General features: G+C 50.3%; 2 protein-coding genes across 3 annotated transcripts in view; one reads left to right on the plus strand and one right to left on the minus strand.

Moving 5' to 3' along the window:
• Positions 1-23,235, plus strand: part of MTOR (mechanistic target of rapamycin kinase) — a 126,534-nt gene that overhangs the window by 61,793 nt on the left and 41,506 nt on the right. For both annotated transcript variants that reach the window (XM_047724288.1, XM_047724287.1), the window contains exon 29: positions 22,846-22,921. In XM_047724288.1, the coding sequence (XP_047580244.1) occupies positions 22,846-22,921 (76 nt within the window). The remainder of the gene's footprint in view (positions 1-22,845; positions 22,922-23,235) is intronic.
• On the minus strand, positions 1,046-7,349 carry ANGPTL7 (angiopoietin like 7). Its single transcript, XM_047724289.1, has 5 exons — positions 6,576-7,349; positions 4,090-4,190; positions 3,301-3,495; positions 2,449-2,647; positions 1,046-2,236 (listed from the first exon to the last, which is right to left on the minus strand). Exons 1-5 carry the CDS (start codon positions 6,943-6,945, stop codon positions 2,067-2,069), a joined length of 1,035 nt encoding a protein of 344 aa, XP_047580245.1. The 5' UTR covers positions 6,946-7,349; the 3' UTR covers positions 1,046-2,066.

A 23,235-nucleotide genomic window follows, 5' to 3' on the forward strand; every position in this document is an offset into this window, starting at 1 on the left:
AGTCTCATTGGGTTGTTTTGATTTGCCTGTCCCTGAAGATGAGTGATGCTGATGACGTTTTCATGTGTCTAGTGGCCATTCCAAGAATGTCTTTTTGGGGAAAGTGTCTATTCAGGTCCTTTGCCCATTTTTTAATAGGACTATTTACTTTTTTGCTACTGAGTTGTATGAATCCTTTATATATTTTGAATGTTAACTCCTTACGAGGGATCATAGATAGCAAATCTTTTCTCCCATTCTGTAGGTCACCTTTTCCGGATACTGTTTGCTGTGCAAACTTTCTAGTTTGAGGTGGTCCCCCTTGTTTATTGTAGCCTTTGGTGCCTGGAGTTTCAGGTGTTTTTTAGTTAGAGGAGATGAGAGAGGGAGAGAGAAAGAGAGAATTTAGCTACTTCTGCCACAGGCATTTGTGCTTTTTTTCCCCTTTTCTCTTAACCCCCTGATCTTTTCATCCCCCCTTTCTAGGCAGTATTGTGTTGGCTACCGGGCATCTAAGACTCCCCTCCTGCTTCAGGAAGTTTCTGTGTGAATGCCTGTCCTGTGGGATGCCCTGCTTCAGTGCACTTCTTTTCTGCTCACTCTTTTCCTTTGAAAATCCCCGAGTTCTTGTTTTTAAGGTTAAATAGGTTCCCAGCAATCCAGGGACTGTAAGTACAATAGGAAACACTGAGTAAGAATAATGGCTCGCTTCACAGTGACTGGGTCAAGGGGAATGGGCCTTTTTGTCAAGGAAAAAATTACTTCCTAACAGTCAAAATTATTTGGCATCTATTATGGCTAAAGATATGCCGCCTGTCTATGTGTTAGTTTGCTCAACTAGAGAAAAAGAGTGTGAGTTTGCGGAGTGTTTTGAAGCCGAGTGGTGGCACTGGGCTCCATTGGGCTTAGGCGGGTAGGCTAGGTCTGACCTCTCCCAGGGGCTGCTGCCCTTTTTCCCCCCACCACCTTTTCAGTCTTTGGCTTCTGCCTCCTCTCTTGGTTTCCCTGAAGATTACAACCAAATGCAAGTCTCTTTCTCACTTTTCACCCTCTGTTTTTCCACAAAGCTTTTACGTTGATCTAAATGATAATGGCAATAATTTAAAAACCAACAGGTTTCAAAAGAATTTATTGTAGAAGAAAAAAGAAACCAGATGTTTACAATATACTACAGTATTTTATTTTTACAAAGCAAAATATTTATATACAGCATGAATTATTAACCATAGTGTCATCTACCTTCATTTTGCAGCCACTTTTTATAGCAAGTTAGAAGAGAAAGCTCTTTGAGCCCTTTTCTTGCAAAGTAAAAAATAAAAATAGATATATCTGCATTGACTGAACATTTTAAGGCGGTTTGTGCCAGCGTCCACGAGGGACTTCTCCCCACCTCTTGCTGGAACTCCCCAGCCGCCACTAGATCTGCTTCTGCCTTTCAATACCGCAGCCCGATAGCAGCGGAGTAGGGAGGGGCCGGAGGCCCCCCAACCAGGCCTGGGCCCCAGAGATCCCTCTGAACAGGTCCAGCCTGGCTCAGCCCACCACCCGCGGAAAAGTTATTGTCTTTAAAAAAAATGTGTGGACCGAGGGTAATTTCATCGGATTTGAAAAATCAGAACTCTCCACCATTCTCTTTCATGCCTTTCTGTAACACCCAAGACCTCTCCTTGAGGATCGAAATCACAGGGTTCTTTTTAGGCGAGGGATCTGTTTTCTGCCCTCACATAACCTAGGCCTTCAACTGAATAGGTAAAGTGATGTCATCATTGCTTTTCTTTCACAGAAGAATCAAGTGGAAAGGAAAAGCTTTTAGTGAATCTGTCAGGGATCCCAGGCAGAGAAAGCCCCCTTGGGCCAGCCCCCTGAGAAGTATGTGTGATAACCCATTGTGTTAAAATAATTCATCCCATTCGGTAACCCCCTTGTACCTAAATTTGATTGTGCTCCTCAGAGCCTGAGCCTCTCATTGGTGATTGTAGGCCAGTTTCCATCCCTACCTTTCTCTCCCCACTTCCTGCCTTTCCCCGTCCTCACCCGGCCTCTGTGTGTCCCCATTTTCCCAGGGCTGCCCCACAGCAGGCCTCCACTTAGGGCTGGAAGTCTTCCGGGCGGATCTTCATCTCCACCCGTCTGAGGGAGTAGCTAGACCCATGCCAGCCGTACCAGGTGATGCCGTCCAGGTGCTTTTTGTGCTCCCCAAGGCGGTAGTACACTCCGTTGAGGTTGGAGTCTGTGCAGCAGTTGTACCAGTAGCCACCTGGCAGGAGAAACAGACCAGGGCTGTGATGCCGAGCGCGCCCTGCCCTTGGAAATCGCTCACAGACCAGACAGCAAGAGTTGGGAAGCTGCTTTTGGAACAGTGGCTAAGCAGTTCGAGCAAGTGTCCCCAACAAAGCCAGAATGCCAGCGCTGGGGCTCTAAATCTCTTCTTCTCACGTGGGAGTGTCCCCTCCAGCCCCCCCATCTCACCTTTGCGGAGCTGCGCGCACTTATCTAAGCAGTTGTCATTGTCCTTGTCCTTGGTGCTGAAGGCCGTGTTGTTGTGGTAGATGAGTGCGTCGTTCCCCGCGTTGCCGCTGTAGTTTCCCAGGAAGAGGCGGTAGCTGTTGAGTTCATTGCCCAGGGCGAAGCGGCTGTACTCCGCGTAGCGCATGCTGCCCTCCCAGTCCTGTCAGGGGGCACGCAGAGCCTTAACGGGAGCTGCAGCGGGCTCTCGTTTTGTCCCCTCCTGCCATGCTGTCCTCCGTCCGCTCGCAGCCGTGCACCCGGTTCCTGCTGTGGGCCTAGCAAGGCTTTCCCACATTTGCCTTGAGTTGACCCCACTAAGGTAGGAGTCGGAGAACAAGGGTCCTGGACCACGCATCTCCCTGAGTCCCCAGCTGGCCTGGATTAGCCTCTCTGTGGCCCTTCCCGTCCCGGCCTGGAAGGTGTGGGTGTGTGTTTGGCCGCATCCCCCTTGGAGGTATGGTAGAGGGGCTTGAGAAGAGAGCAGTGTTCCGAGGCCTCTCACGGCCCTCAGGGTTTGCACGCAGGGGAGCTCGTGCCCCCGGCCAGAGCAGGGACCCGTGACTCAGCCCCCCTGACTGTGGATCCCTCTGCTCTGACCCGAGTCCAGCCTCTTCTTAAATATCTACAGCCTTGCTTTTGTGGAAAACAAAAACAAGAAAAAAACCTCTTTTCCCTCAACTGTACTGCAACCTGAAGGAAAACCATCATAATAAATACAGGAGCCTATAGCGAGCCAGAGTGGGAAGGGGGCGTCCCCAGAGTTGTGCGTGGTTACGTGTGGCAGCCTGCTCTGGCCCGAGGCCTTGTGCTCACCTCCATCTCCACCCGTAGCCGGGTCGGCCGTCGGGACAGCCGGTGGATGTGGTCGTTCCCCAGCCAGAAGTCCCCACGGATGTTGCCGAAACCCTGCCTGTACTGCCGCCAGTCCCGGTAGAAGGAGACGAGGCCGCTCTTCCGTCTCTGAATGGTGGTCCAGCCGCCGCCGGACGTCTCCATGTCACAGTACACCTGTGGCAGAGAGGATGCTCTGGTCGGGGACCCACGGAAGCTGGCGGAGGGGTGTGAGGGCGGCAGGCCACACCCCCTTCCTCCCGTTTCCACAGAGCCTGTGCATGTGCACACATCCGTAGTCACGCTGGCTCACTACAGCCGCCGTCCAGCCGTGTTGACCAGCAGGAGCGGGGCGGTGGGGAACAGTCGTCAAAATTGTGGACGGGGGCAAGTGCACATGTTGTTGGAGGAGAAGAAAATCCACGTATGCTCGCCATGTTCTCTCTTTTCTCCTTCCCCAAAGAATAACTGCTCTAGGTGGTGGCAAGAAAGGTCAGCTGCTTGGGTGGAGGTTATAGAATGATCTAATCTGTGTTAGAAGATTGGGTGTTTGGTTGATAATGACTTGAAGGGGCAAAACAGATACCTGGGGTCCCCCCGCCCCCGTCCCAGCGCAAATTGAGCGTGTGGCTAGCTCTCTGCTATCTGGTATGTTTGACTCTCTGTCTTGAGTTTCCCTTTGCTTTGGCGGTGGTGAGCCCGTTGCCCCCGGCCCTTCTGGGGGCGGAGGACAGATGGCAACACCTGGGCAGTGGGTTCTGCTGACCTCACCTCCAGCTCGGGGCTGCCCAGAAAGTCGTCGGGAGGCAGCTTGTACACTCCAGAGATGCGGTAGTTCTTCTGGTAGAGGGACGAGCAGTCGTAGATGGCATCTACAACAGGAGCAAACCACAAGGCTGAGCATCCAAAGCCAGAGGCCCCACGGCAGGTGGGCATTCAGGCTGCATCTCAACCGAAAGTTTCAAAACTGAGACTTCATTTCTACCACTACATTCACATGAGTGTGCATTACAAGGCTGTGTCTGGATTTTGGAGAGGTGTGGGCATTGGGAGACCAAAAGGGGGGTGTATTTTGGCTTTAGTAGTTGGGGGGCTGAGAAGTGGGGAAGCCCTTCGCCGGAACAGCATCAGGGGAACAATCCAACAGGTGCTTTTAGGTTAACTCTGAAATCGATTATCCTGCGGAAGTTCTAGCCTGTGAATTCTGGAAACATTCCAGTGTGTGAGGGCTACATAACAGATGCTCCTGTTTAATAAATTCAGCTTCTGGGACAGCCAGCCTCTCTCCCCACATAAGTCATGAGTATCACATAGAGTTGTTTTGTGTGATAGGGATGGCTTTTCAGAAGTAATGGCTGTTCTTTACCTGTGAGAATTAGCTATTTTTATCTAGATTGCCTAACTAGGACCCTGATGAAGGGAGATAGATTTCTCATCTCATTCCCCCCCTTCATCTAACACTGCTCGATTTTCAAGTGGAAATGCAAACACCCTGAGGAATGCTTGGAGGCCCTCCCCTAGCGGCATTATTAAAACCAGCAAACGAGAGCATTGGGCAGGCTGGTTGATTAAAATGCTTCCTTGGCCGCCCAGGGGCTACTGCTTTATGCCTGCTTGTCTCCATGTTGCAAAGCTCAAAGAGCACCATGGAAGAAACCGCCTTTCCTGAGAGCATTCAGAGAGCAGGAACTCTTGCTATCCAGGAGAGGTTCCCGCCCTCTGTGTCTGGGGTTCTTTCCTCGGCGGTCCCCTGCACTGGGCCTTCAAGAAGAGCACAGCGATGGCAGCACTTCCGCCAAGAACCATCCCAAGCAGAGTGAGTTGCGGCGGGGGATGGGAAGGCACATGTCTTTGCCACCAATCCCTTCATTTTCTGTGATAATGAAAGCATCAACTTACTGCTTTCTCGCTGGCCTACCTGCTAACACAGTATGAAGGTGACCCAGCACCTGGTAATAGAGAAGACAAATGAGGAACAGTGTCCTGGGCAAGAAGAGGAAGAGGCACAGCGGGAGAGCTGCCTTCGTTTGACCCCCAAGAAACTCCCTGCTGGGAGGGGAGTAGATGCCCACTGGAAGAGCTGGGGGCGGCCTGGGCAGGTTCCCGGCTGGCCTGCTCTCCCTCGGGTCTGGTTTCATCTCACAGGCCAGACCAGGACCCACCTGTCTGGAAAATGTACTGAGGATACCTTTCTATTCTAGTCCCACACTGAGGGGCAGGAAGTACATGCTTGGTTAGAAAGCGATTTACACATGGTGGTTTTTTAATTAACAATGGGATATCGAAGCTTAATTTCATGTTGACCCCCCCCCTTTTTTTTTTTTCATCTGAATTGAGAGCAACCAGTGACATTTAGTCTGTTGTCTCTTGACTGGTTTATGATGTGACCAAAAGTTGTTGTATCAGCAGTAAGTGACAAAGCTGTAGGGTATCTCCTTACAAGTAATAATTTCCCGATGATTCCAGGAACCCAGGTCTCTTCTCTCTGAATAGTAAATTGACCTTGGCCAGTCTGAGCCAATCTAACTAGAAACTGAAAATTATTTTAGAAAACGTTAAGTGTGTCTTATTTTGGGGGCCACTGAAAATCCAGATCTCAGCATTGCATTTTCTTATTTCCTACAATGGGAAAATTTTATTTGAGATCACGGGAAGAAGTAGAAATCTCAGAAGCAAGGAAACTCGAGGAGCCTGTCCTTTCCGGAACACAAAGGAATTCTTCATCTGGCTCTAGGGTCTGTACCTCATTCTGAGCCAGTGGGAAGAGTCAGGTTTGCAAAGAAGACACAGAATCCATTACTGCCCATACCACTAAATCTTAGGGACGTGACAGAACTGTGTTTGGCAAAACTTAGCTTCTAGAGCAACAGATGTTACAGTGTTGGTGTTCATTCCTGCTTCCTTGGGACTGTCAGCTCTGGCTAAGGAAGTAGACCCGTGAGGGAGACTTGAACCCTATTTCTAAGACCTGTGATGTGACTGGGCAAACCACATTGTCTCTCTGCTCTCTGGGATGTTAATTCCTACCATTCATAGGCTGAAACATGTTGTGAATAAAGAGATGGTGCAGACACTGGGTAAATTTATAGAAATGTACAGAACATTAGAGCCGGTGGCACATACCCAGGAAAATATACCCCAAAGAACCCCCAGTCATCGATCTGATGGCCAGGATTGTAGAAACCATGCTCCCGACAGAGACACTCAGCCATTCGAGCAAGGAGGTGATGAGCAGCGTGAGAACGTGCTCTCCTTACCTGCCGAGGTCTGGGTGAGAGTCTGGGCTGCCTGCAGCTGCATAATGTCGATCTGGTTGTTCATCTCCGAGTACTTGCTCTCGGCGTCCGTGAGCCGCGACTCCATGCGCTTGGTGCTGCTCTCCAGCTCCATCACCTGCATGACCACGCTGACCCAGTCCCTCTCCTGCTTCTGGCTCAGGTCACTCAGCAGGCTGCTTAGGTTGGCCATCTGGGCCCTGAGCTCCTTGGCCTCCTCACAGCAGGTGGCCACTTTGAGCTGCGCAGGGGTCTTGCGTTTCGGGGGCTTCTGCGGCCACACTGGGTGGCTGACAAAGGCCGTGATGAAAATGCAAAGCCAGGTCACCACCGAGAGAGTCTTTTTCAGCATCTTTCCTGGGTCTGGGTGAGGAAGGCTCTTCCTTCTGGGGATCTGGAGATGCCCAGCTGAGGTCTGCAAAAGCCGGAGCAAATGACGAGTTGGCACTTTCTCTCTGGGTGGGCTCCCCACGTTCTCGCTTTCTCGTCCTGGGCTCTTTCGGGGCCTTTCTCAAAGCTTGAGTGTGAAAGTGCAGGTTAATTGGGCTCCCTGTACCTTTCCTTCCTTTCCCTGAACACCCTACAGACTCAGCATCTTAAATATTATCTGCCGTCCGTACCTCCGCCCCCGCTGCGGCCTGCGTGGGCCTTTAGCCCCTCCCCGCTCATCTGGGAGGGTCAGGTGCCTGCTGGGTGAAGTCAGCTTAAACTTAGGCCAGAGGGGAGGAGGGAGTCAGGGCAGCGTCTTTCTTTCCTTGCCTGCAAAGTCTCTGGGCTGAGACAAGAGGACTATGAATTTGTGTGTTTCCAATTTCAGCTATTAGATTATGCCCCTGCCAGCCACTGGCTCAGCTCTATCAGGGAGCCGGGCAGGGTCAGAAGAATTTCCAAATTTCATTTGGAAGGTTACATAACTGTGGGGTGAGTCTAAGGTAGGCAGAGAAGTTGGGACGAAGGCTCCCTGCTCGCCCAGGGAGGCCTGTAAATGAGCATTTGGCATATACTTTGGCATCCTGCTAAGCGAGCTTTTAAACAAGGCCGGTTATTCCTTTCTCTGATCATCATTCAGTGTTTTACAAAACCCTTATTCCACCCAAATCTAACATTGTGTCCCATTTGAAAATTTCTAACTTAGAAGAGCTCTAGAAATAGGATAATCGTCTCAGGAAACAGAAAAAGACTCGTAGTTCATAGCCACAGGATTTGCTCAGTCATCTTTCTTTGCACGTACTTTCTCCATCAACAAGTAGGCCAGCATTAGCTTCTCACTCTTGGCATTTGACAAGGAGATGCTGGAGAGGACAGCAGGGACAGAAACTCAGGAGTGACGGACATGGCTCTGGGATGGTCCTGCACGCTTGCATCCATCTGTGGGCACAACAGAGAACAGGCCCATCCTTGGCCTGTTTCAAAACTTGGAGCGGACATTAAATCATAGGGAGAGGAATCCCCATCACATAATAAATCCATATCTGCAGTGTCGTTTCCCTCGTCCTGTGTAATACAGTCTGCAGATCTGAAGCTGTTCTCTCTGTGTGATACATATCCCTGAAAATAGGGCTACTGTCATGTCTCATGTACTGTGTTTGAAGGGCACTACTCCTTTGAAAACAAATAGGAAGAACCTGGGATTTCAGCAGACCTTAAATACTTAACATGAGCTTTTCACGGAGAATGTCTACAGAGGTCCCTCCATCCTTAGACAGTAGCGAACTCTGTCTTTGGAACACACTCTTGCTGTTTCTGTGTTAACAGAGCCACTGAGGCAGTCCTCGTACTGTTGCCATCCGGTGTGGGGCCTTCACACACGAGCCTGACACCTGACAACCAACCAACCCTCCCTTCCCTGCCACGATTACCCCAGAGTCCTTTTCCAGTTGGGACTTCTGGCTCCCCAGGAAGCTAGAGTTACCAAACAGTTTGTTCCTCTCTAAAATGAAAAAGCGGGAGTGGCTCGGGTAGATCCGGGTTTGTTTTCCCCCTTCCCTAGTCTCCTTGCCCACTGAGGGGTGAGGCTTTGGCTGGCACCCTCTAGCAACTTGTCATCCCCTGTCCAGCATGGGCAGCCAGTCCCCGCTCTGTTGGCGCAAATACCCAGCCCAGCTGGGCACTACGGTGTGCCCCGTAGCGTTCACTAACACGAACCCGGCCCCAGCTGTCAGCATCCGACTGCCCGCTGAACCCCGTGAGGATCTTCGAGCCAATCTCCTAGCCAACAACCCACGCTGAGCTCGTGCCCCAGGACCCACACAGCCACGTGGAACGTCACGTGTGACCCTGCCATCGCAGCACTCCACAGCAACACACAGGACAGAGTACCGGGAACAGTGGGGCCTTATGGATTCCCAGCCGGCTTTTTGTTTGTCCTTCCCAGTGGCCGCTTACCCAGCCCAAACAGGAAACTGTTATGAATAAATTTTCATATTTGGGCAGAAAGTGAATCAGTCATTTGTAGAGCAATCCGTTCTAGGGGTTCATAAGTTTGGATCAGAAGCATCTAGCTGTTAGCATGAATGCCTGCTCTCTGACATGTATTTTCTGAAAACCAATTTCTAACATGAGGTGTAAGTTGGACACAGAGGCTTTCCTTATTTGAAGATTTTCTTTTCTTTTTTTTTTTTTTTTTTAAAGATTTTATTTATTTATTTGTCAGAGAGAGAGAGGGAGAGAGAGCGAGCACAGGCAGACAGAATGGCAGGCAGAGGCAGAGGGAGAAGCAGGCTCCCCGCCGAGCAAGGAGCCCGATGCGGGACTCGATCCCAGGACACTGGGATCATGACCTGAGCCGAAGGCAGCTGCTCAACCAACTGAGCCACCCAGGCGTCCCACTTATTTGAAGATTTTCTTACATCACCTAAGCTGCCCAAATGTCAGTAAACCCTGCCCAGATTTTTTAAAAAATTAGCAAATTAAGAGTGTTCCCCGTGCCAGGTTATCAGCCGTCCAAACATCCACAACCCTGTGATGTCCTAGATTCTGAATTTCTGAAAGAAGGAAAAAGTAAACCCTTGTTTTGAGTACAGCTAAGCCAGTAGAGAAAACCAGGAAGGATGTGGCAGACTAGACAGGTTTTCCTTCTCCAAACGGCTTTTTTACTCGCTTCTGTGCCCTTCAGCGAATAAAGTGACCATAAAAATGGGAATTAACTGAGAAAATCTGCAAAGCCGGTGTTGGACACCTTGCAGTTTTTCCCTTTCTCTATTTTGCTGGTGGTGAAAGAGGGTTACCTTGGTGTTCCTGGGAAAGATGTTTATGAAAACAAGCTTATATTCTAAATGAGAAAAGCCAGTGAGCTTTCACTCAGCCTGGAAGTTCTCAAAGGCTTCACAGTCTGGGCTGTGCTGCCTTGGGCTGGCACCAAGGACCAGAGCGTTCGAGCAGCCTGAGGGTTTCAGAGCAGGGAAGGGCCTCGAGGTGGTCTCTTCTACCCAAATGGGAGTGTCAGGTCTCATTTTCTTGAAAATGTTCTGGTTGGAGAGACTCCTCCTATTCTAATGTGTTCGTGTCCCTGCCTGCTCTTAAGCCATCACCAGCAAAATTGGTGAGGGGGAGAAAGAACGACCCTCAGAACCAGACTCTTAGTTTATTGAATGAATTCCTGTCAGAAGAACTTGCCTTGTTCGCTTAATTGTGTACTAAATGGGGATATTTTCCTTCTCCTAAAGTCTTTCAGTGAGCCACAGCTTTCTTTACTATATGCAGCCATTTCATACCTGACCCTGTGTCATTCGGTCTTACTTCTGTCTCAGCTAAAAGCCCACATCCATCCCAGAAGGTACATCCGTCTACTCCCTCAGCTTCTCAAAGGGTGCATGCATTCCAGACAGGTTCGAAATCATTCTCTCCGGCCTCCTGGAGTCTGTTATTCATTGTAGCACCCAGCAAAAGAGTCTGTCTCTGCTGCCCCTTGGACTGTGTAGCAAACACTGGTCTGTGAGCCAGCATGGGTGTTGCAGAGCACAGTGACAGTGCTGGCCCAGCCTCAGCTGCCTCACGGTTTAGTTGGAGAAACAGACAGCTGAGCTCTAGGACAGTGTGACACTCAAGGACGGGGGCACAGAGGAGGAAGAGTGCCTAACCCAGATGAATTTGGGAAGGCCTCCCAGGGGGAGTGATGCCCAGGTTTCAGAGAAAAAGGAGGAGGTAGCCAGGGGTGGGAAGGGGGCATCACGAGCAAGGTGCATCTTTGTGAAAGATCTTGACTTAGTAGGAAGACACAAGTAATCGAGTGTGGGCTTAAGGGTGGGGCGGGCGGCAGTTAAAGCCAGAGAGGAGGGAACCAGGCCGGAGGGACCTAAGGAGTCTGTGTGAGTGTCGTGATTGCTACTCTGGAGACAGAAGGAGCTCTGGAAGGAATCTAAGCAGCTTTTACCTCTTGTTGCTCTGTTTTCCCGAGTCTCACTGGGAAAGTGGCTTTTTGTGGTTGGCAAACAAGATTTTTAACTGGAGATGGGTGACTTAGAACATTAGAATTTCTTGAAATTGTAATTCATTCATATTAAACGCCCTGAAGGGATCATCTGGCTTGAGGACTAAGAAGGCAGCCTATGAAGGACTTGAAATAGTTGGGCCTAGAATCAGGCGAATCTGGGTTCTAATTCCTTGCCATCACTTGATGGTTATATGACCCTGGGCAAATTATTTCTCTGGGTTTACAGATCTGTTCAGTGGAGATGAAAATCATAACTACTTCATCTCACAGGATTTTTGGTTAAATAAAACAATGGATTAAAATAATTAAGGCTGGGCACCTGGGTGGCTCAGTGGGTTAAAGCCTCTGCCTTCGGCTCAGCTCATGATCCCAAGGTCCTGGGATCGAGCGCCACATTGGGCTCTCTGCTCAGCAGGGAGCCTGCTTCCCCCCCAACCCTGCCTGCCTCTCTGCCTACTTGTGATCTCTGTCTGTCAAATAAATAAATAAAATCTTAAAAAAAAATAAAATAATTAAGGCATTTTTTTTCAATGAGAAAACTAAATTCGGGGACACCTGGGTGGCTTAGCTGGTTAAACGTCTGCGTTTGGCTCAGGTCATGATCCAGTGTCCTGGGATCAAGTCCCACATACAGCTCCTTGCTCAGTGGGGAGCCTGCTTCTCCCTCTGTTTGTGCTCTCTCTGCTTGTGCTTTCTCTCTTTCTCTCTCTCTCTCAAATAAATAAATAAAATATTTTTTAAAAAAGGAAAAGAAAGCTAAATTTGGAGGAGTTAAACTACTAGAAATCAAGATTTATCACAGAGCTACCATAAGCAATTCAGGCAGTGTGGTGTTGGCACGAGGATAGACTCACACGTAGATAAGCGGAGCAGAATCAAATGTTCCGAAACACCCACACATAAGCAGACACTTGATTTATGACAAGGGGGCACCACAGAACAGGGAAGAAAGGACAGTCATTTCAGTACGTTCTTCCAGGTCAGCTAGGTAGACTTACCTACCTCACACCCACACACAAAACTTCAAGTTCAGAGGAGGTTTGACTTCTACACGTGAAAGGTAAAAACTAAAGCTTCTCGTTTTTTTTAAAACTAAAGATCTAACAAAAGACCTTATCTTTAGCATCTGGGGATAAGCAAAGATTTTTTTTTTTTAAAGATATTGTTTAATTATTTGACAGATTGAGAGAGAGGTGTCACACATAGAGAGGCAGGCAGAGAGAGAAAGGAGGAAGCAGGCTCTCCGCTGAGCGGAGAGCCCGATGCGGGGCTCGATCCCAGGACTCTGAGATCATGACCCGAGCCGAAGGCAGAGGCCTTAACCCACTGAGCCACTCAGGTGCCCCTAAGCAAAGATTTCTTAAGCAAGATACAAAGTACACTAACCATCCGAGAAAACATTATCTGATGCAATAAAGGAGTCATCCTTGTTCATTAGAAGACACTGTGAAGAGAGTAAAAAGGCAGGAAGAGATCTCCAGGACATATCTCTATGTATACTGTCTGCAGAGGATATGTAGAGCTGTGACCCAAAGATTTTTTAAAAGGTAGCCTAGTTAAAGATTGGCAAGAGATTCCAATGGTATTTATTGCACAGAAGAGGATCTCCACAAGGCCAGTGAACGCATGGAAGGCTGCCCAAGCTCAATTCGAATTAAAACCATCTGCCACCACGAAACACCCAACTAAAGTGGCTACAGTGGAAACCACTGATAGTACTAAGTGCTGACGAAGATGTAGAGCGGTGGGGATTTTCGTATACTTCCCGTGGTATTTTCACATACTTTTACAGAAATGTGAATTGGGAAAACCCCTTTGGAGAGCGAGGTGTCACTGTCCTCGAAAGCTGAACCAACCCCGTAACCCAGCGCTTCTACTCTAGGTATAGTCCCAGCAGAAATGCAGACACACTTGCACCAAAGACACGTACAGGAACATTTGTAGGAGTGCCGCGCTCGTACTGGCCAAGAGCTGGCAAGCAGCTAAATGCCCATTCGCGGCCAGATGGGTAAGGTGTGGTATATTCATAGAGTGAAGTTGTCTTCGGCGGTCGAAGGGCAAACTCCCGTAGCATGCAACAGCATAGATGTATCTCACGACCTCATGTTGAGTGTTTAGGTGATGTTCCAAAGCTGGGTATCAGAAGTCAGATAGTTGTCGCCTCCGGAGAAGCGGAAGGGTGTCGTGGTCGGGAGAAGGCTCCGTGCTTCTGGGCTGCTGGCTGTGTGTTGTGTTGTGTTTCTGGGTCTGGATGGCACTACCAGGGTACCTTCACTTGGTGATGATTTCTCAAGCTGTACCCTGTATATAATTGTGTTATACTTCAGCTAGGAAGCTGACTCAAAAATAGGACACATGAAACAGTAGTGGCAGACGCATAGTCAGTGTCTGGTGATTAGAAAGTATTATTATTTAGGGACGCCTGGGTGGCAGAGGCAGTTACATATCTGGCTGTTGGGTTCAGTTCAGGTTGTGGTCTCAGGGTTGTGAGATCGAGCCCCACATCCGGCTCCGTGCTGAGCGGAGGAATCTGAGATACCCTCTCCCTCTGCCCTTCCCGCTCCTTCGCTCTCTTTCTAAAATAATAAATCTTTTTTTTTTAAGGTATTATTATTTAGGTATACAGTCATCATCTCACCAGAAAAGCCCTCCCTGCTCTCCTGAGTCTAAACCAAGCCCCCAACATTAGTCTCCATCTAAGCGCTGTGTTTTCTTCATGGTACTTACCTTCACAGCGCATACCTTGGGGTTTGTTTTTTTGTTTGCGTATCTGCTTAACTGACCTGTAAGGCCTGTGAAAGCGAAGACCGTATCTGTCGTGTTTACCACAGTAGCTCTAGCAGCCAGCTCTTAGCACAAGGCCTGAGACCAAGGAGATCCTTCCCTGGAACTTGTCAAGTGAAAGAATGAATTTCCAGCAGAAGGTTGTCTTCGCCTACATAAACACCTGTCATGGAGACTTAGAGTCTCTCTCCATGGCCACTGGCAGTACTTTGTCATGGTGAGGCCTTCATCGTTGGCCACCACATTCTGTCCTGCTCTGAGTCCATTTTTCTTCTGTAGGTCTTAGTCACAGAACCAAAGGAAGTGGGACCTGGAAGCATTGACATCATTCCGTCCCACCTTGTATCTTAATCAATACCCGGAGGCAGTGTCCTTACTGAACACTCACTTTGTCTCCCTGGAAACCATTGATTTGTGTCTCATCCCCCTTTCTTTACATTTGAAGATGACCGGCCGGAGGATCACAGAGCATTTGGGGCAGGTTTTGTCCTGCTCTGCCTTGAGCGGAGGCATGTGTAACTGGCGTGTCTGGTTATTTCAACCTGTGTTGGCCTGTTAGTGAACCATCATCGTAGCCTGGGGCGGTGGGGGGAGCAGTGGGGCAGCAGGGTGGGCCGCGTGCAGCAGCTCATGTTGAAGACAGAACAAAGTAACGTGTCCCCATAAAAATAGCTGCATCTCTGGGCAGCTGTACTTCCTGTAATTTATCCAGGGACCTGACACATCGTGCTGTCCACGAAAGGGGATGAAATACCCGTTACGTTGCAGTAACAGAAACTCACTCTTAGCTGGAGACAAGGCCCTGTCCGAGGTGCAGGATAAGACCACACATTTGTATCCACCTGCCCTGGGAATGCAGACCTTCCCTTCAGGCCAGACCTCTGCCACCCTCACATAGGCTGCACTAATGGGAAAACGGGACTGTAATTCTTTGAGAATGTTCGAGAAGTTGAGCCAGTTGGACCAGAGCAACCAGATAAAAGGGGCTTTGCAGTCTGGGCACGGGGCTAGAAGGGCAGATAAAACCCACTCCATGTCCTAATTCTAAACACATGTTCCCAAGGTGTCATCACGGTGTGGCTTAGAAGTATGAGTCTTGCTTTTCCCCTTGTTCCCTGGCTTCCAGAAAAGGCACGCAGTCTTGTTCTTTTCCTCTACCTCTGCTGGAAGCAAAAGCACTCTGGCCAGAGGGGTGAGGTTTTGCTCAAAGCTCCTCACTTCTCGACAAAAACACATTCCAAGCCTCTGGGCTCATGAAGACTTCAGAAGTGCCGTGTGCTTCCTAGGAATCTATCCCCCTCGGGGGCAGCCCCACGTAACAGAAGGTGCACAGACCAGGCAAGCCCCTGTGTGGCCAGAGCACAAGCACAGACCGGATCTTCTGAGCCTGTCTTTTTCTGTAATGCCCTCTTACATCAGGCCAGACCCAAGAGGTCAGATCTCTCACCAGTCACCAGCAGGGCATACCTTTCTTTCTGGCCATTCTGAAGACCTCCTGCAGTTTCATTGTACAACAGCGTGACTTTATAGAGACAAGATGGGCAAGAAAACTGACCATCAGCCAGGAGCAGGACCAAGGGAGGAGTCCTGGGGTTTCTCCTAAAGCTGACCAGAAGGACGGAGGGTCTTTCATTGCAGGCCAGGGCCAAAGGGGGAAGCTTACAGTAGTTCAGTAGTAAACGTCTGCCCCTCCGCTCTATCGAGCTCACCTTCCGGGATGCCTTGGATTTAAGGGGACCTCTCTGACTGTGAGTTAGAGAAGCTGCTTCGGAGTGTTATGTACCCCTGAACCGGGGCGAGTGGGGGGTTACTGGTGGCAATTAAACCATGTCCCAGTGCTCCGAAACCTTGAAAGACCTCCCATATCACGATTCAGAGATGTCAAAGTGTGCGTCTCACAACTGACGGAATACAGTAGGTGCTGAGTTCTGCCTCTACCCGCCTCTGACACAGCCTGTCTGGTGATGGCCACCTGTGCTGGTGGTGACACCGCTGGTCTCTCCAGAACTTTTTGGTCATCTCAGAGACTATGAATCTTGGCAGCTCAGTGATAGCGTGTCATGGTCGTCTTCTGTCAGCCTGTCCCGACCCAGAAGTAGCTTATTTTTCTCTTTTCCCTGATTCCAGAATAGGCCTCGGCACATCCACAATGTGGCCTCTCTCCTTAATGGAGCAGAAGGCCGTCTCACCTCTGCTTGCCCTGTTGCCAGGTGAGAGCTCAGCGCTGCGAGACCCCTAGATGCCAGCTCATGTCCCTTTTGTGTCCTAGCTTCATCCCCATAAGAGACTGAATCAGCTCATGGACACCGGGAAGCCAGGAGACCAGGATGGTAGTCAAATACCGACTCTGCTTGGGAGTCAAGGTAGTTGAAAATGAGCCTTGGGTTCACCCGAGCAGTCCAGCCCGCTGCTGTTCCCCTCCCGACAACTGCTCTCTCTGCTCCTCTCCCGGGAGCTCCTCATTGCACTCTGGATACCAAGAAGCGGAAAGGAGGAGAAAAACCTCCAGGCATCACCAGAAAAGGAGCAGTGCTCATTGTTGTAGAATAAAAAGATAATGGCCAATTTGTCAAGAAATGTTGACAAGAAAGATAAAGTTGGAAGTAATTAACTGGCTGACATGCTGGGAGTGATGTGTCTGCCAATGGCTCCCTAAATCAGCCGGAGCCTTGGAAATGTGACAGCCATTCGTCATTTTTATAGCTCGCCTCCAACGGGCCCCGGGGTTGGAAACCTGGCCGGCACAAATCGTGCACCTTGATACTCCGGGCCGTGAGGCCTTACAGGGACTTACACCGGGTTGTGCTCGGGCCCCCAGGCCCCACATCCAGCCACAGGGGTGCCTGGAGGTGAGGGGTTTATTGGGACAGCTTGCCTGGCTTCTCGCTGAGTTCTGGGTCCGTCCTCAGGGGATGGGCGCTCTGCTTCCCAGAGCCAGCCTCGCAGACAGACTGCTCCTGGGCAGGTCACTTACTGTACGTGGGAGAGCGCCCAGCGAGTGCTCCCGAGCAGCGCCGGGGGCCGCTGATGGAGTGCGAGTGCTGCCCGCCCCCAGCCCCAGCCGAGAAGGTGTACCCGAGAGACCGATCACAGGCCTGGGAGCCATAGGCAGGACAAAATCATGGAACTGTTAAAAGTAATTATCCAGACTGGATCGAGTGGGAAATGTCTCTGTTCTGCGAAAAAGCAAAATACAAAATTAAATGAATGTTCTGCTCACCATTTATTTATGTAGAATATGCACAGGTGAAAATAGTATGTTTTAAAAGATGGTTAAGTTGCAGGAACATTGAACAAAAAGACATACGTCCCCTCTCCAGTCTTGGAAAGATAGGACTTTTTTTTAGGTCTTCCCTACCCTGATCTCTGTCCCCACACAGCTGTTGGCATTCTGTCTTTTTTATTCTTGAGGATTCCCGCTTTCTCACATACAGTTTTAGCATGTCCTTTAGGTATTGTGACAGTCGTACCATTTCAGCTGTGACCGAGGGAAAGGGTGAAGACCAGGCAAAACCCTTTATCCTTAAGACACTCAGCACTGAGACGTCGGGAACCCATTTCATGTCCGAGGCAGGCCCCCTCTTCTGCATCACACCTTTTTTTTATCTTGATGCCTTAGGTGCCCTAGAGCACCAGGGACACCTAATGTCCCAGCTTTGAAACCTCCTGACAAGGCTGGCCTTCCCTTTGTTAATATGTAGTAAAGTGACTTTTCCTGAATCCCTGAAGCGGAAAAGGGAAGTTTGACTCCAACAGCCAGTGGTACTGTTGTCATCCCCTGACTCCGGCTTTTGGTGGGTGACGGAGGCCAACCAGCCTGCCTTCGCCTTCCCCCTGCCTGCGTTTAAATAGTCCCTCGGGGCTTCTGTCTGTGTCACGCCTCAGATGTTCTCATGTTGCCTTCTGTCTTCATCACTGTCCTTTTGCTTTTCACTTAACCTCTTCAGGGAGAGGCTGTCACATCCTTGAGTTCCCTAGAGTCCCAGGATCACTGCCTGATAAAGCCATCGGGGCCTGGCCAGCTTCAGCTCCTCCGGGCTCTGTGCGGGAATCAAGCCGTTCTGTTTTTAATCATGCTCGGGGCACAGAGCTAAGTGTCGAGGCTCAGAGAGGGGACAGGGAATGGTCTGATGTGGTCCCCTTCTCTAAGAGAAGCAGGATAAACTGCTCGATGCAGTGGTGAGGACCCAAAGCAGTGTCCAGCTTGGCCGCATCTTGGCTGGTCAGGAGCTCCCCGGTCAGAGCTGCCAGGGTCCCCATCAGCTGCCGTGCGTGTGTGTCACCAGCCTGGCACTAAGAGAATCCAGAGAATTCTTACTTGACAGGGAACCAAATAAAACACAGACTGTGGTCTGCACTAGAAATAGGCAGGAGAAAGGAGGCCCAGAGCCATTTGGGAAGCGAGTGCATAACGTTCTCATAAATTCCTGATGGGAGCACTAGGAAAGCCTAAGTGGTCGCCCAGATGTGACCGAAGCTGCTCCCTATTTGACTGACTTTCCGACAGGCTCGGGCTTCGCTCTTAATATCCTGAAGGTCACCGAGGCTAAGAGAGGAGGTCGATAATCGGATGAGCCACACAAGAAGGAATTAGTTATCAGACCAAATTACTTTGGATTTGACATCAGTCCAGAAGCCTGTGGAACAATGACTTCGAAACCCCTTCAGGAAACAACAGAATTCCTCAGGGCATTCGGATGCCAAGTCAGAAACCCTCGGACTGCTGCGCTGGGGGCCAGCGCTAAGACCTCGAGCAGGTGGCCCCTGACCCTTCCGGCTGGTCTCACCCTGCCCATGACAAGCCCTGAGGAAAAGCTCGAAGGGGAGAGTCACGGAGAAGGGAGCAGACTCCCTCCCAGCCCTCGCTCCTCAGCCGTCCCTCTTGCTGAGGCACCCGAGGAGGCCACGAGAGAAGCTCCCTCACGTCTGAGTCGCTTTGCTGCCCTCGCGCTTTCCCTGCTTCTGCGGAGGAATTTTCGGACAGTGGGGAGAAAAGATGCGTGGTGTCACATGTGTGCCAGGGAAGGCACTTGTCCTTATTCATTAATTCAGCTCGACTCTAGAAAACGTTTCCCTCCATTGCCAGGAAATTTCCGTTTCTAGTTCTTAACTCAGCTTCCCTTAATAAAAATTAAATCTTGGGGTGGGGAAGGGGAGGTGGGCAATGAGTGAAAAGGCTCTGATGGCCTCTTCCCCGCTTGCTGTCCTTGCCCGGTGTTTGTCTGTCTCTTTATGGTCTCATGCCAGGTTCGGCGGTGGGCGCTGGCATTTACTACACGGATTGGCTATTTCTGGTGGCTCTGTAGATTTTGTGACCGTAAGTTCTCCCCTGGCTGCTCCCCCTGGAAGACAGAGCAAGATGCAGAGAGACCCCCACGGCACGTGGGGACGGCCGTGGGCTTCAGCAGCCACCAGCTCACAGAGCTCGCTTTTCCTCTGGGGCCTCAGTGCTCATCGGGGGGAGACGGGAAATCTGTCGCCCTGTCATTCCAGGCTGTTCTCGAGGGCACATTGCCGCCTAACCTCCAGCTCCGTCAGCTTGTTGGTTGTGAGATCTTTTTACCTGGACTGATGTCAGCGGGGTCTGCTGCTGGGCCCGGCTCGCCCTACTTAAGCCTTCAGCAGTAATCTGGGGAGACGGAGGGGTGCGCAAGGGAGCGTTTAGAGAATGGACTATAGAAAGCTCCCAGCAGCCCCATAAAACAAGAGCTCCTCGTTAAGGGGGCTTGAGCAAAGGTGATGTCTTCCCACGAGCCAGACATACCGTCTCTCCCTTCAGTCTCATAAAACCACATCTGAGTCTAAAAGGGGACTATTTCAGAGGACAGCGCGTGTCACCCAAGCAGGCAGGAGACTGGGCACTTAGCTACTGAGTTGCCGACAGATGCTTATTTACCCCACGCTTTGCAGCCCGGGCTCTGTCCATGAGCCTGGCAGCCTCCAACAGGCTGCCTTGGAAAAGCCCGCTGGGGCCACCCGGCTGGCCTTTGGGTTGGGAGCCTTCAAGGCCTATCAACAGCTTCTGAGAGGAAAGGAGAAATAGGAGTTGGGAGCTCAGGGGTAGAGGGGAGCGCCAGCCATGGCATCCCTTGAGGAAGTTAAAATGAAAGCCTGGCACGACTGCTTCCTCCCGCACGGCGAGTTATACGGAGAGAATCAGCTCACTGATGGGCACCGTCTCATGCTCGCTTTCCTGCACCGCACGGCCGTCCACGCGGGCCTGCTGATTTGAGGGTAGAAGGCGCCCGCCCTCTATGCCTACAGCACACCTTTAGTTATTAACAAAGATCCTTTTGAATGGCACGGTAGCCTGTGACCCGGGCCACGGTTGGTTCATACATAAAATGGGAATATTAAGATTAGTGTCTAGCTTACTGAGTTGAGATTACACATCTAAGCGGTAACCCCAGTGCCTGGCACACACAGTCAGCGCTCAGTAAACTCAGGTATCTTTCTGTTGTTACTATTATACGTTGCCTCCCTCAGTGGAAGACCAGAGGTCATGGAGCAAGGAGAAAAAGTTGAGGTCCCCAACAACCAGGAGTTTGGTCAGCTTACCTCTGGAACTTCGCACGAGCCGTCGTGCCCTCCAGCAGCCTTGTGGCACGCCTGGGAGACTCCATGGGAGGCAAGAAGAGAGAAACATAGCTTGGAGAGAAAATCCTGTAGGAAAATAAAGGGGGAACAGGGAGGAAGAAAGAACAAACGGAGACAGCAGCTGGGGAGCTTAAAATCCCTGCTCTGAAAGTCACCTGTAGGTGTGTACCTTCTCCTTCCCTTAAGGTCCTTGATTCAGAGGCCAGGGATTTCATATGGGAAAGGGACCCTCTCTCAGGCTGACCCCACTCCTTTTTCACGGCTGTGTCTCCGTGCATTTAGACAAAGTTATAATGTTGCTGTGATTGTCCATACTCCTGGGCAGAGCTTATCAGGAGTCTCATGGCACACCTCCAGGTTTCCCGGTACTTGCTAAAGTTCCCTCCAAGGAACCCAGCCCCTCTCTTTCCTTCCCACTGGGCTCCGTCTGCAGCCTCCACATTTAGGTGGGAAGCCTCGTGCAGGTGACTTACTCGAACTTTCCCTTAAAGGAGTGGGAGCCATCTGATGAGTTTGGGTTGTTTTTGTGTGTGTGTCTGTTTTTAACTTGCAAACCTCCGTTGGTCTATCCTTAGAGGAGGGATATCAAAGCTGTAGCAATATTAAGGTAAAACTTGTATTTTTCCTCTGAGGTTCCTAATCAGTACTTGCTGATTTTGGTCCGTTTGTTGTAAAGCGCTCTCCTTAATGCATGACGAGTGGGAGAGTGGAGCGGGGAGAGCCTTTTGCTTGTCTCTGGTTTTGTGTTGCTTTATCTGGGGTGAGGCAAGCTTCGGTAGTGTTTGTAATTTGTTCTTGAAAATCGCGCTTGCTCCAGAACACAAGATTGGAAGACATTTATTGGAACTCCTGGATTTTTATGTCTGATTCTTAGAGTTAACATCTTGTGCTTTTGGCAAGGAACACATTGTCCTCCTCATCAGAGCAGTTAATATTTCTGCCATGGCCATCCCAGTAATCCACACTAGAACCAAAAAGAATGTATGGACTCAATAATTGTATGTATTTACGTGTGGTATGTTGTTTATGGTCGCAAAGCCGGGCCTCCGGAAGTGTAAGCCCAGGCTTTCTGGCTCTGCAGCCAAAGCTGCTCCAACCCGTACTCACCTTACCGAAGGAGAGTCACGAGACTGCTTCAGATCATCTGGGGACTGTCCCCATGCCTGGTGGGCCTTGGGGAAAATTACTGTCCTTTCGGGCCTGAGTCTCCCCAGGAGTGAAATGAGACTGGTAATACCTTTCCTGCCCACTTGCTTGGGCATGCATGCGGTCAACGGAATGATAGGTCGGAAAGATTATTTGAAATGTGCTTTGTAAACATGAGGCATTAGATTATTACTTTCATAAATGTGAACTTCTCTGGTTTGACAGATTATGGGCAGTTCCTTCGTGGTTTTATTGGAACAAATGTGGTGGAACTTGAATTTTAAAAAATAATATTTATCCCAGCAATCTCTTGCCATATTACCACATTAAACCCAAATCCTGGAATTTCCCAAAACCACTTAAAAATTAATTTTCGTCAAGTAGACAGTTTGTACTTAGGGCAGTAAACCAGATCCCTTGCTCAATAGAACAGTCTAGACTCCCAAGCTGGACTGTCAGAGTTTGCTCCCCATGTGGAAACAGATAGTATCACTGTTGGCCCGTGACTTTCTCAGGCCCGTTTATCCCTCATTTCCTTCCTGAACATAAGCGTAGGCTTCGTTGCCATTTCCCCTCATATATACGTTCCTGTTGGAACAAGGGTCTGAGCTCGTGCAGCTTCCGGGACCTCTCCGCAGCCTCTCTGGTTAACCAGCTCTAGGCTCAGCCCATCGCTGCTGGTGCCTAGTTGTCCCGATAGGTGACATTCCCCCAGTTGGTCCCAGGGGCCATGCACTGCCCACCGATTACAGCAGAGTAGTGTGTTGTTGGTGAAAAACATCGTCCCATGTGACTCTGGGTGGGGTCCCTTTGCTGCCCGCTGCAGAAGCCAGGGGTGCTCCTCAAAGACGGTCTAAGGAAGAATCCGACTTTGACAGAAATGGGCTCTCGCAGGGGAGCAGTCGAGATGGTTGCACGGCCACGGTCCCTGGGGTTCTCTATCACTAACAGGGGTGACCCAGCCTCAGCGCCACTTCTGTGCCTCATTCCTGAAGGCGGCTGATGAGAGGAAGTGAGAGGTACAACAAATTCAGAGGGACCTCATCTGGTTGTGTTCCGTTGGGGACCCAGGGATTCTAGTTTTTAGAAACCAGACACGTGCTGCCTGACTGACCGTATCGGAGAGGACACCAGTCTGTGCCGGTCAGAGAAAGGGCCCGGGAGCCAGCGAGCCTTCCTGTCTGCCAGACGCTGCCCCCTCAAAACCAAGAGTGTTTGGTTTTGTGTTGACCCCCGCGCCTCCCACCCCCCCCGACACGTTGAGAGTAACCAGCTCTCCTTTTGTTTCCCCAGCATTAACAATAAGCTACAGCAGCCAGAGGCAGCCGCCGGGGTGCTAGAGTACGCCATGAAACACTTCGGAGAGCTGGTAAGTGCCTCGTTCTTTTAGGAAAGCAAAGAAGTAGAGCCATGGCGAGGGAGGCACTCGGCCACAACCCTGAGAAAGTGCCTTCCCTTTTCTGTTTGTTTTTTTTTTCTCCCAATCAGTGATGTCCGTTGCTGACTTTCCTGGATCGAAGGAGACCATAGCTCTGTGGACTGTATTCAAACCGAGTACAGATCACGAGGACAGAATCTGACGAATAGGGAGTAGTTGGTATATGTCAGACTCCTGGTGCGCCCCTGGCCCCTGGCCGCGCATTCTCTGTACTCCATCTCCTTTGGTCCTCACGCCGGCCCTGC

This window comes from Lutra lutra, chromosome 4 (assembly GCF_902655055.1).
Source record: "Lutra lutra chromosome 4, mLutLut1.2, whole genome shotgun sequence".
In the NCBI taxonomy this organism is placed as follows: domain Eukaryota; kingdom Metazoa; phylum Chordata; class Mammalia; order Carnivora; family Mustelidae; genus Lutra; species Lutra lutra.

Bases quoted from the DNA above. Each gene is read 5' to 3' on its own strand.
- ANGPTL7 (XM_047724289.1), bottom strand. From the start codon at position 6,945: ATGCTGAAAAAGACTCTCTCGGTGGTGACCTGGCTTTGCATTTTCATC. The intron at 4,191-6,575 runs GTAAGGAGAGCA...CTCCTGTTGTAG, and splicing joins TCTCACCCAGACCTCGGCAG to ATGCCATCTACGACTGCTCG. The intron at 2,648-3,300 runs GTGAGCACAAGG...GCCCCCTGACAG, and splicing joins GGCTACGGGTGGAGATGGAG to GACTGGGAGGGCAGCATGCG.